The 16,309-nt window shown below is 43.5% G+C and overlaps 1 protein-coding gene across 1 annotated transcript in view; it reads right to left on the bottom strand.

The window, feature by feature from the left end:
- Positions 1-16,309, bottom strand: part of rad18 (RAD18 E3 ubiquitin protein ligase) — a 79,840-nt gene that overhangs the window by 13,321 nt on the left and 50,210 nt on the right. Inside the window, exons 10-11 of the mRNA XM_083772287.1 lie at positions 15,168-15,299; positions 13,395-13,473 (exon numbers count right to left, since the gene is read on the bottom strand). Of these exons, the coding sequence (XP_083628413.1) occupies positions 13,395-13,473; positions 15,168-15,299 (211 nt within the window). The remainder of the gene's footprint in view (positions 1-13,394; positions 13,474-15,167; positions 15,300-16,309) is intronic.

The raw sequence follows: 16,309 nt of genomic DNA, 5'->3' as shown, positions 1-16,309 counted from the left end.
TTACAGAGATTGTGCATTACATTCACCCATTCAAACACACATTCATACACCGATGGCAGCGGAAACCATGCAAGGTACCAACTAGTACATCAGGAGCAATTAGGGGTTCAGTGTCTTGCTCAAGGACACTTCGACAGTAAGGTCATATTCTCACCAGAGAGCTGTGCTGCGATTAAAACTAATCCTGTTGCGCATTTTCAGAAATGGCAGGTGTGAAGGCTCATTCGAATCCTAATGCGCAGCAAAGAACCGCATTTTACTCCGCCCAAAAACAGGGGTTTCGCTTCGCTTCCAATCGCACTTGACTACGATTCGGTGCAGGTGTGAATGCAATCCGCAGTAAATAAAGGAAATGAAGCAAACAATGTGGCGGGTGAGGAGCTGAACACAGTTGGAGACGGAGAAAGCATATTTTACGCAGCGCAAAGATGTCCCGTTACTGTGGATAGACGTGGTCGAATGAGGAGACTGAAGCCCTGATCGAAATGAGGACGAGTACATTAATCAATTGCTTAAGAAAGAAGAACACTGCAGTGCAGTGTAATAGTATTATAGCCTACAGAATATTCTGTCTGTCTGTGCAGAAAGAAAAAAATGTGACGGGTTTTAATTCACTATTCATATACCCTGAAGAAGGCAACCAGTTTGCCGAAACGTTGGAATAATAAAGTTTATAGCATCGTGACTATGAGCTGTGCGGCCTCTTTCCTTTCTTAGTCAGGGTTTTAATTCACTACCATTGAATGGCATCGATGCATACAAGCGTCACTTCAAATCCACCCGTTTGTCTGCCATTGACGACAAGTATGTGTCAATGAATAAACACATATACTGGATGGAAGGATAAAAGAACTACTCACTCAATGTTCTCGGAGTCTGGTTCAAAGACATCTGGAATGGAACTAAAAGGTAAAGAGGAGGAGAAAAAACAAAAAAAAAACGATGATTCAATCTTGATGATCAAGTAAGCAGCACAGCATTTGATTGAAGCTATTTGAGATAGCTGTGGCTTCGCCGCCGTGTAGCCTTTAAATCACCACCGAGAACTCAAAAGGAGTATTTGAATGCTCCATGAGCCATCACTGATAGCCATACTTTATATTATGGCATGATAAATCACCTTTAGTGGCTGGTATCTAATCTCATACTCTGGGCCGGTGTTCTACTAGCCTCTCCATTTCTTCAGACAGCTACCGCATGGCCGATAAAATCAAAACTATACATCATATCCATTATCTACAGTAGGTTACCGTCATGAGACCACAGGGGGAGGTAAATGGACCTCCCGTAGTGTTATTTGTAGATAACACTACCTATTATTGTGCTAATTGTCTCCACCAGGCCGAAGGCATGGGTCAGAGAGTTTGTTTTGCACTCAGTCCGTGTGTGTGTGTGTGTGTGTGTGTGTGTGTGTGTGTGTGTGTGTGTGTGTGTGTGTGTGTGTGTGTGTCCACAGCTAATCTCCGGCACAGTTAACCTTACCTGCCCTGGTGGAGACCTGTTCCCCGAGGGGCACTTTATCTAGTTTTGCATCATGCCATGTTGAGTAATCGAATTCATAGGACCACAATGACAAGTCCCCAGGACTTTTTCCGTGTCATCCTTTTCTAGGCTACTTACTGCACATAAATACTTTCAAAATGTAGTCAGTTACAGATTAATCCTGCATATGATTTTAATTTGGAAATATATATATAACCCGTTTGTAACCCTTGGTTAACTTACTAGAATGTTTTATTTTGGAGCAATCTAAAGTACTTAACCATATTACTGATTACAACAATATGCAGGTATTTAGGTAATCTGTTGCCAAATACATTTTAAACGAACACAATCCCCGTGAAGAAGGCACGTGGCCTTAAGCAGAGAGGCTGGATGTGCAGCTGTGCTCGGCAGTGCCTGTTCAGTTTATTCCTATGGTTTTACAGCACAGAAGAAAAGTTGATACTTGCAACTAAAAATTATTACAAACATTTCAAAAGGAAAAATAATAACCGTGCAATACCACAGACTGTGTGTGTCACCGTGGGGGGAAACATTATAAACACAAGATGCAGAACAGCGGTCGGGGTCAGCGACTCAGCGACAGCCACATTCTAGGCCTCATCTCTTTAACCCATTCAGGACGGGAACGCATCCGTGTCACCTTAAAACCTTTTGAGCCCCAATCCCCCGCCGGTGGGGGATTGGGGATGTCCACCTCATGAACAGCTCTCAGCGGGTAAATGGGGCTGGTCAAGGTCTCAGGTTCCAACTCCGATATTTTTGATTTTCCCTCCCGGACCCCCGTGGGGTTTAAGAGGTAGCTTTCATCCACTTTAACCATAATTTTAAACTTTAGCCGTTGAAAAAATAGCAGATCTACAAGCTCAGAGCGCGGCACAAAGTGCCGCGATACGAAGCTTGTAGATTTGGTATTAAGTTTTTAAATCGTGAAAACATTGTGCAAATCTTGGATCTGGATCTCTGGATGTACAGTATATATTATTTCACAACGAACGTCATTAACTTCATATCTTTGCTTCTGGGGGGTCCCTCCGGGGAACAAAATATTTTCAGATGGGGGTCGGCGGGGCGATTACATCTGATTTCTTTTAGGGGTTGTTGATATGAAATAGTTTGAGAAACCACCGATATGATTATAGAAACACATACAGTAGGTTTAAAAAAAAAAATGATTTAGAATATATTTATAGAATGTGGTCTCACAAAGTCCTAAATGGGTTAAAGTACACAGTGAAACGCGCGAGCACAATAACAAGCAGCTCGGAGGTGAAAAAGGCTACAGCTCTGGAGACGTCGCAGGTTGCCAGGTTGCATGGTAATGAAGCGTGGTTCGGGAGGAGATATGCAACAGGGGAACAGGGGGGTGTCTGATGCCACAGCAGCAGCAGTGGGCGGCACTGCATGAGGAGGCTGCATGGCGTGACAGAGAACCCTGAGAATTAAAGCTGCAGGAAAGCAAAAATAAGCTTTGCAGAGTTGACTGGACTGTCGGGTCAACATAAATCTACGGGACCACATGGGACCTGGGAAAACATAAGCTATTTCTTCATTCATTTCTTCTCCCCCCCACAGGGGGATTAGGCTTAGAACGCCAGGCTTCTCTCAAATCAAAAGGGAGTACTTTAACATTTTTTGGAGTGTTTACAACTATTGTAGACCTTTTGGAATCATAATTCTCTTATCTGGTTGCCGTCTTTGACCAGAGCTAACCCCAGAGCACACTTGCCCATCTGATAAACTATCCTGTAGCAGCTATTCGCCAGTCATTCTCCATCTACATAAATGAAAACACACCACGGAACAGCCCAACATAACCACCTAAGAAACTTCTTCTTTGTGGTGATGTACAGTTCATCTTTATTACCTGGGATAATGCAATTAATTAACACCTTAATTGCCCAGGGTTATTTAATCCATTAAATTATAGCACCCAGTCGATTTATAGCAATGGAGCACTTTTACCGACTGACCGGATGTTGTTCCGGATGTGGCTGTAGCAGCTAGATGTAGCCAGAGTAGTATAAACTGAGCTGGGAGGAGCACAGAATGTTTGGAACTAATCCGGGGCTCCAGCTGGGCAACTTCCGCCTGGCGGCGAGATCAAAGCCTGTCATTACTCTCTTTTTCTACTACTCTGGATGTAGCCAAACCACTCTATCAATAAACTTCAGTCTTATGGATAAAACTTCGTCTTGGGCGTCGGGCGCTACTAATAGAAAGGACAAAGAACTTCGTCCTGGGCGATGGGGGTGTTAACTTCACCATTCTGTGAACTAAAGTTGATGTTAAACAATGGGAGATGGGAAGAAAACAGTGGTGGTGAGAGAACTGGAGAGGAAGATGGAGTGGAGAAACAAGGCCTGCTCCTCCTGTGCCCCTGCAGAGATGCCCTGCTGTAATATGAGACCGTAAGCCATGAAGTACTGCAAAGGAGACACCAGCAAATCATGTCGGCGTACGTAGCCAGGGCCATCGTACATCAAAGCACATACTCAAGAAGATGTGGCGAACAAAACCCAGGGAAAGACATTGACGTCTTTTAAGTGACAGGGGCCATTAATGGCATTTATGAAGGACCACACCGTTCATGCCATATATGGAGAGGCGCTGGGGGCAAAATATGACAGTCGAGATAAATCACGGTCATGCGAGGGAACGTTTAAGGGGCCTATAGACATCTGGCCGGTCCCAAACCACACATAGAAGCTCTCATCTCAGAGATGCACAGTCGTAAAATATTTTACTTTATGAATTCCTGCGAGAACCGACTAAAAAGACCATGTTCAGTTCAACCATGCAGTCTATGTCTCCCTTTAGGCTCCCACAGTAGAAATCAAACCAATTTATAGTGAAACTTATCAAAGGAGTATTCTCCCACAGGTCGTTTCAAGGAAGCAATCTGATTGGTTGAAACATCCTTCTAGCCGTGGGTTAAACCAGCACCATTGACCACCTAATCAAAACAAATAATTCAGCTGCCTTGTTCTCCCAGAGCGCTATAGCAAACTCGGTGGCTAGGCTAGCTAGTTTCTTGGGACATTTGTGGTCGTAGTGACTACATCTGTCATTAAAAAAATATATTCTTTCAGCGATTCTTAGTTTTAAGGGTAACTGTTGTAGAATTGCAATATTACACTTGAGGGTGTGGTTTAACGTGATTATTGCCAGTTCAGTGATGCTTGCGGAACTCGACTTCGTCTCGTTCCTGACCGCATCACTGTCGTGGCAATAATCATGTCGACCCACAACCTCTCGTGTAATATTGCTTAAGTAACATATAGACTTTCAAAAGTTATCAGGATTATTACTACACAAAGGTGTTTGGAGTAAATAAACAACATCCCTCTTTTGTACGATTTTATTAAATTTATAGTTAAAGCCTCTAATTGACAGCAACAGTGACAGAGAGAAGACATGCGATGGAGTTGCGGATTCAAACCCTGGCAGGTTGTGCAAGTACCGAGTCTCTTGTAAGCACCCCTTCTGTACGCATTTTACTACGTGCAATGCAATGAGTAATGGTTGTGTTCGCTACACAGTTGACCTGTACCATCATAGCCAACAACAAACGACAAATAGGAGGAAGGAGCCAATTTCTGGCCAAAAACATTACGTATACTCCTGACAAATCAAATAAGACACATTTCTTTGTACCGTTAAAAGGAGCATATTTCATAGGCATGTCTAGCCTGGACAAGGATAGTAGTCTTTTTGGTTTAAATGGAGATTTGGTTGATAAGACAACACAGAGATGAGAAGACGGCTTAGAAAAGAAGCTCATCAGCAGGGACAGGGATTAACCCATTTTGACCTGAGATCAGATTCTAAAAATGTCTTCTACATCCTGACAGTTTTCTGAAAAAGCTATGTTTCTATGTCAGTCGTTCTTCGATTTTTCAACATGACCAAAGACTTTCCGGGGGTCCCCAGCCAAAAAGGTTGAGAACACTTCGTCTAGAATAGCGTAAGGGAAGGGTTTCCGAACTTTTTAGGACGCGACCCACCACAATAATCACATTTGAACAGGAGATAATTGACAATTTGGCCAATGTTTGACCATTTTGGATAGTTTGTTTGACGAAGTAATGGTCTTATTCTTTTTATTTTATCGTAGAGGAGTATACTCTTCTAGAGGAGCAACTTGGACACTCAGGCATGAAGGAAGCATGAGTTCAAGTCCGTTGCTCTCCCCATGTCCCCCATATATGGGGACTAGGTTGGTGGAGGGGTGTGTAGAGCCCAGGATCACATTAGATAATTGACACAGGGGTGAAAAATGGGTTACAAAATCGTGGGATAACAAAATATTTAGTAAGTAAGTAACCATGGCGTCGCCCGTACGTTCTTCGCGTCTCGTCCTCTTTAGACAGTCCTTGGATGGATATAGTCAAGGTATATTAAATGGAGGTAAAGTCTCACCAACATCATTTTCGCTATCACGCAATTCCAGACGGCAGATTCAACGCACCATGATAGCCAAACTGCACCCGGACATTTGGCAGAATGCTCTGGAGTCATTAAGAGCTTAGTGAGAGCTCTGTGACCAGCTCATGAACAAACACTATTTCTGAGATATTTTGTAAAGCAATCGCTTCTGGCAAATAACAGAAGACATCTAACAATAACTTAAAAAAAACATCGCATGGATGCACCTGGGACGTATCCTCAGTGATGTATCCTGAGCTCAACAGGGTTTCTGGTCTCTCAACATCATACCCCTCACTCAGGCGACCCAGCCGGGAGTGATCAAGTCCCGACTTACGTCCCAGTAGCTACCCTCAATCAGTCCCACTAGGGAAAAACCAGGGGCACACAATCTGTTGGAACACATTATTGTCTGCTGTGTTGCGTTTCGATGTGTACACTGTGTAATTTTATAGAGGTATCTAAAGACGTACCAAGTATCTGACTGTACGTTTCCTGTCTGGCAGCCAAATCTCGCGATACCCCCGGAACAGAAACGATACCCGCTGCCGTTTAAATCCTCAAATAAAATGATGTACTGTGCGCTCTGTGCACATCGAAAAGTAAGTGAATAGAAAACAACCTGTGATACGTCTTCTTTTATATGCCTGAACCGATTATATGACACAGGTCTCGAGGGTTCATAAATAATGTTTGTTATGAGCTGGTCCAGCCGGCTCCATTCACTGCTTTGTATTCATGTAACTTCCGGTGCGAGATTTGGCTCCCATGAAAGTGTCATGGCGCAGCACTGTCACGTGACCAATGTGTCACTTCCTTCTCTAATCTTCCTTGGATAGTTCCCTCACGTCACGCGTTCTTGGAGAAGATACAGTACATGGTCACGGTATTTTGAACATACTAAATTGCTACCTAATCAATAGAGAGTACGGTATGCATGTGTGACATCATCATCAGATCATACCACCCGGAAGTTATGCGGGATCACCTACTGAGTGGCAAAAAACTACTTTCTGGCCTTGACAGGCCAAACATAAGTCTTATCTGATTGCGTTAAACGACGTTAAACTCACTGCGCCACTCACTTTATGCATGAGCATACCCTCTATAGCTCTATGCTTTAAACATGTAGTTGTTCGCACTAATTAAAAAGCCCAACCCAGACCCAGCAGCAGTTAATAACTTCGGAACTAATTTGAAAATTACCATTTCTATCAAAAGAAATCTAGAACAGTGATGTGAATTTAATAATCAAAATGAAGTCAAACCGTTTTCAAGGTCATTAATTGAATAAATGATAAGGATATTAATAACCGTTTATCATTAACATTTCGATACCGCAGAAATGCAAGAAAGACAAAAAAAAAAGACGGAAGAAAATAATCTATTTGGGGGGAGGGGGGGAGCCCTGAGCGAAAAAAGTTAATTTCTAACTCTGTGCTGCAGAACAAAAAGATAAACAATCCTCCAGCTATATGGAGTAAGGCGAAGCTTTATCGTATTTGGTCCCTCTGACTGCATCATCAGCAGTTTAGCAATTAAACCCGGGCTATGTCCTCAAATGTGAAGCCACATGCAAAACATAAATCGTGTTTGTTTTATCTTTGAGTCTGCCCTAAAACTTAATAATAATTAATATGCTATATGAAAGTGTTTCTTCTCGTTGTTTCCTATCTGGAGATTGTTTCTAATTATATATTTGCCATTTCTGCCTGGAATGCACTCTCCAAAACACTCGGATGACTCCACCCGCCAAACCTTTAAAACCCACCTCTTCAATATTGCTTTCCCAGACTAACCCATAGATTCTATTCCCTGCTAGTGTGACCCCCCCCCCCCCCCCTTCTAATAAAGTTGTTTTTATTTGTTGCCCCGAAAGCGTCCCACAGCCCAAAGCGTCTTTGGGTACTCACAAAATAATAATATCTCAAACGTATAGTGATTTTCTATGTTTTTCTTCCTGTACAGATTACATTTTCATGTTTTTGCTAGGCCTGACCTACATAACGCCTGCTAAACAAAACCTTATGCCTACAACTGATGCGACCCATTGTGAACTTGTGAACTTGTGAACTTGTAGATCAGCAATTTTTTGGGGCATAAATCAGTCAACATGCATCATTACATAAATAAAAAGTATAATCATTTTTCATATGGGAAAAAAAAGATGCAAAAAGGGGGCAGGCGTATCATTGAACAGCATTTTTGCGAATAGGACCGATGACCTAAAGGGCCAATAGCAGATACAGTTGATGTACAATTAATGGTGCCATCTTTGGCCCGCAATCTATTCATTGTGGAGTCATGCACGGTCTAAAAGTCCGTAGAGTCTGTTCTAGTTACGCCCAACTACAAATCTGCTGAAGGGTGGCGCTAGAGGAAAATAAATGGGGTCGCAGCATAAGTAGGCTCCTGGAATCCTCCAATTAGATCGTGAGATAGCTTGTGAGAAGATAATATTTTGGCCCGAGGCGGAGGTCATGAGATCACTCAAATAATCTTCCAGGGAGCATATACGTGCACTCACATTTTGTCCCTCATGGCAAGTTGCATCATGGCAATCTGATAGATTTTGAGAAGAGGACACTTTGGCCTAAGGGTGGCACCATAGTAAAAAAAGGCCATAAGGTCATCGAAATCAGTAGGGTTGCTCAGCGGATTAAGTTTCCCGACAATCTAGGCAGTGTAGCTTTCGAGGCATGTTTTTTGGGACACAATTCACCACCAACAACAATTGTATTCAGCTCAATTCAGCTAACCAACACTTTTAAAGTCTCATATTTTGGTTTGCATTGCAAACCGTTATTTTATTTTATACACGTCTTGTCTGATTTGAGTTGTCTCGACTCTAATTGAATAGCAATTTGGTCAACGTTTGTCGTTTTTAAATGTGCTTCAATAATTTACTTGACTTGTCACATAGTTAGCATAGCTTTAATTTACAACTTCCACAATTATGACAACTGTTTATTCCAAACTTCTAATTCATCGTCTGGTTGGTCTCATGATGGATGTCGGCCATCACCCCGTCCAGAATCAATTCTGTGCAGATGTATTAATTATTCCTCTGGACACATGCCAAGAACGAAGCTCTGCATTACAGACTAAAAATGTCCCAACGACAATAACCGACCGTAAAACGATACAGCATTAAGAATGCTGAAAGAACTCTGTCCAAGGTCCATATACTGTATGTTATGAAAGCAATAATCAAATACTCCCACTGAGGTCATCGCTGAGAATAAAAACATTATTATACACGATCCAGACACTCTCCCGTTCATTGCTGACATGACATGTACCCCGAAATGTGAAACTCCTAGCCCTGGCCTGTGCCTTAAGTTCCCACAGCAAAGCAACCAAAATGTCAACGTAAATGATGGACAGGTGCACGAATAATAGCACCCCAATTGAAGCAGGAGGTCTTTGATAGACAGTTAAAGGCATATTAACCCATTTTGGGGCGGGAACCCCTTTTGGTGTCATGCTATACTTTAGCTATTGAAAAATAGCAGATCTACAAGCTCATAGAAATGTGGCGCAAATCTTTGAATATATCTTTCAGAGCGAACATTTTTAACTCAAATCTTTGCTTCTGGGGGGTCCCTGGAACTACATATTTTCAGATCGGGGTCGGTGGCCAAATACAGATAATTCTGGGGGTCCTTTACATGAAAACGGTTGAGCACCACTGATGTAGAAACACAGGTATTTCAGGATTTAGAAGACGTTTTTTTTCAATTACGACGTCAGGCCTAAATGGGTTAAGTGACACAAAATATATAAAGTGTTGTTCATTATTACAATGTCTGTTTAGCTTGCAGCAAGCTTCCACAGATGGCCCTCCAAACTGGCCAGCCATATGGCTAAATGGTCTATTGCAGAGCCATTCCCGGACGGTATGCGACAATGTTGCATACCGTCCGGGAATTTACTTTAATGTCATTAAAGTCACATTAATTTTAGCAGTCCGTTTTAGCTCCGTTGTCATTATAGCGTCCAGTTCTGGATCAGGGACTGTGGCGTAAGCCTATTGGTTGATGTCATGATTAATGCTCAATTAAAGATACAGCTTGACACAGCTGTTATTCATGTCAATCACATCATACTATCGAGTGAATAAACCAAGAGTGTGGACACAATAAAGAGCGCCTCCGCAGTCATTCATTTAAATAAGGTTATACACCTCACATGGTGTCAGAATAAAATCGGAATTAGTCGGGATATTGAATTGTCGAGGATATTAATCCAGAATGGCCAAGTTTCCATCGCCGGTGCAGTTTGATTTTGCCAAACCAGAAGACTGGCCGGATTGGAAGCAACGTTTCGCCCAGTACAGGATCGCAACGAGGCTTGTTAAGGAGCCGCCTGAGGTCCAAGTGTGCTCGCTGATCTACACGATGGGACCGGAGGCTGAACAAGTTTATAAATCGTTTGGTTTGGTTGACGAGGACGACGAGCAAGGATACAACGAGGCCAACGACTATGATCGAGTGATGGGACTGTTTGACACGCACTTTGTGCCGAAGCGCAATGTCATTTTCGAACGTGCCCGGTTTCATTCACGCACGCAGGAGCAGGGTGAGTCAATTGAACAGTACATAAGACGTCTGTATGAATTTGCCGCTCACTGTGAGTTCTCTGATAAAGAGGAGGAGATACGTGACAGGCTTGTCATAGGCATTAAAGATAAAGATCTTTCGTTGAAACTGCAGATGACCAGTGATCTGACTCTGAAAAAAGCAGTTGATATGGCCAGACATTCTGAATTAGTGAAACTCCAGAATAATGAGACTGCTGCAACAGGGCATGTTGACGAAATGAAACGAAGACCATTTAAAAACAAATGGAAAAATAAAAACACTGTAGCCACGTCAGAACGTAGGGGCAGTGAGAGGGGTTGTGGCAGGTGCGGACGCACACACAACAAGGATAACTGCCCAGCTAAGGGTAAAGAATGCAATAAATGCCACAAAATTGGCCATTTTGCGACTAAGTGCAGAACCAAACAAGTTCAAGAAGTGACAGAGGATGTTGACAGTATATTTCTGAGTTCAATAACTGTAACACAATGGAGAGAGGGTAGATGAAGTCATCACAGATACAGAACCGCCCTGGCGTACTACACTAGTGATATGCAGGACTGCAGTCAACTTTAAGATTGATTCTGGGGCCGACACCACAATTCTGAATGAGGCTACATATAACCGTCTCCGTGTGAAACCAAATCTCAAACATGTGGCTACTAAACTTGACAGTCCAGGAGGAAGAGTGGGCCACAAGGGACAGTTCATGGCCAAGATCAAAGTGCAGAAGGGCAGAAAGACACAAGATTGCCATTTCAGGCTGATAGTTGCAAAGTCTACGTGTGACAATTTGTTGAGTAGATCAGTTGCAAGTCACCTGGGCCTGATCCAACACGTTGGAGAGGTGAGCGTGTATGGGGAATTAGGACTACTTAAAAGTGAGCCCGTGAAAATAGTCCTCAAAGAAAACGCTCAGCCATATAGTGTCGCCTGTTATCAAGCCGTCAGGGAAAATAAGGATCTGTGTAGATCTTACTAAATTAAACAAAAGTGTGAAAAGAGAAAAATACACACTGCCTACCATCGACAGCATACTGCATAAACTAGCAGGAAGCTTGGTGTACTCGACGCTGGATGCAGCAAGTGGGTTTTGGCAGATAGCTCTGGATGAGGAAAGTTGCAAACTGACTACATTCATAACACCAAAAGGACGCTACTGTTTTAAACGACTCCCATTTGGGATCACGTCGGCGGCGGAGATATTCCAAAGAAAAATGCAAGAACTGCTGCACGACCACGATGGTACAGTCATCTTTATGGATGACGTGTTGGTTTTTGGAGCTACGATGGACGAGCATGACCGCCGTCTGAACAGGGTCATGGAGACCATCCAGAAATCTGGCTTAAAGCTCAACCGTGAGAAATGTAAACTCAGACAGAGCTCTCTACGCTTTCTGGGCCATGTTATCAGCAGGGATGGCATCGCTCCGTGCCCAGAGAGAGTGTCTGCGATCTCCAACCTGGAAACTCCCCAAACCGTGTCCGAGTTAAAAAGAGTGCTCGGGATGGTAAACTATGTGGGGAGGTACTTGCCTCGCCTATCTCACACACTTCAACCCATGTATGAGCTGTTAAAGAATAGCGTGGCATGGGTGTGGGGCCCACAACAAGAGGAGGCCTTTGAGAAGGTGAAGACGCTGGTCTGCTCAGCGCCTGTACTCCAGTACTATGACCCGAAACTGCCCATGGTGGGGGACCACTAGAAGATGTCTGGTGTCTGCGGTCCAGTATGTGATCTAAACACAGCAGCGTTGACCATAAAGCTTCACTATGTAAGCTTCTAATGTTTCATGTTCTACCCTGGATTTGAATGCGGGTCTCCCGCGCCCGTAGCACTTGCCATAGCCTCGATGACCTTACAGGCAAATGCATAGGCTCAACTTATGTAACTTAGACATAGCACTCTATAGTGTATACGCATAGTTTCATTATACAGATATTCAACTGTTAGGTTCTTAGCTTACGTAAATACATATGATTCATGATGGCTATTTTCATGTATTACCATGTTTTTCTTCTTGCCTGTACGTCGCTCTGGATTAAGAACGTCTGCTAGATGCCTAAATTGTAAATTATTGATCTACAAGCTCATAGCGCGCGAGTGTCGCGCTACGAGCTTGTAGATCTTCTATTTTGGAAAAATCGAAGAACGACTGACATAGAAACATAGCTTTTTCAGAAAACTGTCATTTTCAAACAGACATTTTTAGAATCTGATCTCAGGTCAAAATTGGTTAAGTGTCTCAATAGAAGAGCAGGGATACCAAGTATAGGCCAGGCGATAGGCAACCTTTGCACAAAGGAGGGTGATCACTGGGCCACTGGCATACAGCAGGTGTGTGAGAGAGGATTTTTGGTTTACTTAAAAATTTAGTCAAGTCCCCCACATTTGCATGTAAATTACATCCTGCACATAATTCTACATTCATTAAAACTCTGAACTCTGACTGGGAAGGGAGTCTGGGACATAGGAAGGGAGTCTGGTAGATAGGTGGATTATTTCTCTCCAAGTCTAATGATAATTATATATTATAACAATGTGAAAGAAATTAAAAAAGGGAAAAGGTTATATTCTTTCTTGGACAATCTAAATATCTTGGAAAGCAAAATGAAGGTTGACAAGACAAGACTATCATGGTGCTTCATTTCAAGGTTGCACACCCATGAAGTTCATGTGGCAATAAAGAAACCTGGGGATTCCAAGTAACTTTCTGATTTCTACACAGCGCCCATTTCTCAGCATTGTAGAACAGATTTCACAGAGCACAGCACCCCCCCTCAGTGGTGCATGGATATTAACTTAACTGTGGACATAATTTGACAAAACTATGTGAGGCAACACGATGCAGTTGTATGGCTCTGGATAGGATAGCTCACCTGCAGACGGAGGCGTCCGACGTCACATCTCCCCCAGTCTCGTCCGACGGCATGCTGTCCTTCAGCTCTGCAGCTTGCACTAAAAGAGAAATAAATGATCAGTGGTGGATTAAGTAAAAAGTAAGTACCAATAATACCACAATGTAGAAATACTGTTACAAATAGGGGTGGGTCCCGAACCGCGCGCGTGCGAGCATGGAATGTGCTGAGCCGATTGGCTGAGCACGGAATGTGATGTACTGTATGATGATAAGAGCGCCCCTCACTTCACACGAGTGTAATTATTACAATACGTGATTGCACCAGTGGATCAATTTTCCATATTAGGAAGATCAACAGTTATCGGCTTTCCCCTCATATGGTAAACTGATCGGCTCTGTGGATGGGCCAAACTTTGCGTGACATTCTTGCCACTGAGCCAACATAAGCCATGTATAACGTGGACCTCAGGGACTCCATTGTTTTGCAGTTTAATTAACACCAGAGGAACTCCGCCAACTGCTTCATCACATCACTCTGGCACCATCATCGGGAAAAATATGTTTGTATTTGGGGGCGGGAGGTCGGGTCAGACTCAGTACTACAACACCATCAGTGTGTTTGACACGGAGACCGACCTCTGGCTGAACACACCATCTATACAGCTTCTTCCAAAAGGACGCCAAGGTCATTCAGCCTTTACCTACAACAGAGAGCTGTACATATTTGGTGGCTGGGACGGTCTTCTCATCAAAGACCTGTGGAAAATCACTCCAGAGACCTTCTCCTGGAAGGAGGTTAAGCCCAAGGGGAATCACCCCTCTCGGATGTATGCGAGCTGCTGCTGCATTGTGGGAGATGGTATCCTCCTTTTTGGAGGTTCCGGTGATGACCTGTTTATGTTAGACTTGAGTCCTAGTCCGACGGCATTATGCAAGCTGCCAGTTATTCTGTGCAGTCTGGATCAGTCTGAACTCCCACACAACCTCAGGTGGGAACTGGCAGCCATGACTACAGTAGTCAAGAAATCAGCCCACAAATAAAAATAAAATAGAAACATGAGTCATAAACCACAGATAACTGTAGCCGTCATTAAAAACTAAAAAAACAATGCAAGGCATCCCTGGTTTTAAGGCTGAACAACTGTCTTTCTTTTTGAGGGGCACTCGCCCCTCCAAGGTCTATGAATATGTTTTGTTTGTTTAGAGCACTTTAAACCAACATCACCAGGCACGACTAACTTCACGTGTGTGTGTGTGTGTGTGTGTGTGTGTGTGTGTGTGTGTGCTCGTGCGTGCGTGCTCGTGCGTGCAGCGATGACTGTGAGAAGTGCTGAGGGGGACTGGACAGGCTGGAAACCACCTATACCACACATGGGCAAGTAAATATCAGATTACCGATTATTATCGATTTCAGCTGTTAAAATCCAAACGTGCAAAGGTGACCGCTTTAATTACTCCGGTCTATATTAGTAGCGAATGACTAGTAATAAAATGTTAATGTATTTAGTTCGTAAATGTAACATAACTATAACTAAACTATGCATTTGAAATTAAATAAAAAAGGAAACTTTTAGAAAAAATAGAAAAAAAATATTCAGGATTTCAATTAAAATATAGCAAAACTAGCAGATCTACAAGCTCAAAACGCGGCACTGAGCTTGTAGATCGGCAATTTTTGCTATGACAGAAATATGCAATGTGGACTCCCTCTGGAGTGAGTGTGGAACTATAGTGGACCTCTCCATCGTCAGAGTTGCCCAGTGGTATTATACTCCAGTCTCCACGCCGGTACCTGCAGTCTGTGCATCGTTGACCTCCTCCCCTTCCTCACGGTCTTCCCGTTTGACCTGAGAGCATCTGTTGCTCTCCATGCGACATCGGACCTGGGTGACCAGGCGAGAGTACTCGCTGCTGTGTTTCTTTCCTAGGAGACAAATGAGGGAAGTCTCGATTAGCACACTTCCCGTTGTTTAAAACTCTTTAACCGCCAGGATCGTCTTCCGACGCCTTCTGGTCCAAACGCCCTCGTCGCTGATGTCTCCACCAGGCCGAAGGCATGGGGAGAGAGTATGTTTTGCACTCCGTCCGTGTGTGTGTGTGTGTGTGTGTGTGTGTCCGTCAGTCATCCGTCTGTCCCCAGCTAATCTCCGGCACCGTTAACCCGTTGCACACACTCCCAACGATGAACCTCTTCCCCAACATTTCCAGAGCGGCCTGTTATAGCACCACCAGGAGGCAGACTTTTGTAAAACACTTTTTTTTAAATTACACATCCAGATTCTGTCCAAAGATCCCGCAAATCGTTACACAGCATCTCTATCGTCATGTGTTCAAGACGGATAGGTCCGATATTTCATATTTCATTTTAATTGGCCAACATTGGCTTTTAAAGTTTGCAAGATTGGCCTGTTTTCAACACAAGCCTCAAATCATGAACACAGCATGGAATTTACTTGAAATCTTTCACAGACTTTCCTACTAGGCTGACAGGTGGAACACATTTAATTGCCATTTAAGTTGTGAGAAGAAATGGCACCCTTTTCACATTGGCCTATTATAGCGCCACCAGGAGGCCACAACCTGACCTTGCCTGGTGGAGCTCTCTCTCTCCCTCTCTCCCTCTCTCCCTCCCCCCCCCCCCACCCCAACACACAGGCGAACCAACACATAGGTAGGTAAGTGAACACAGACATTGCTGTTCCTTGGAGTGTTTGCACGACTCAAAATGCCACTTGTCTGGGACAGCTGGGAACGCAGCTTTTAGAGTCGTAATATCTCCAATTCTTCTTCCAGGCTGCGTTTTGGACCAAAACCAGCTTAATTTGCAGCTCGGAGGTGGAAGAGTTGGGTACACACATGACAGATGAACAATGTAAACAAATGTTTAATGAAATTCACCAAACTACCAATTCCTTATTTTTCTCAATCTCAACT

The sequence above is a fragment of the Protomyctophum parallelum genome, assembly GCF_964188405.1.
Source record: "Protomyctophum parallelum genome assembly, chromosome: 8".
NCBI classification, from domain to species: domain Eukaryota; kingdom Metazoa; phylum Chordata; class Actinopteri; order Myctophiformes; family Myctophidae; genus Protomyctophum; species Protomyctophum parallelum.
The sequence above is the reverse complement of the archived record's forward strand: the minus strand, read 5'-3'. Positions and strand labels throughout refer to the sequence as shown.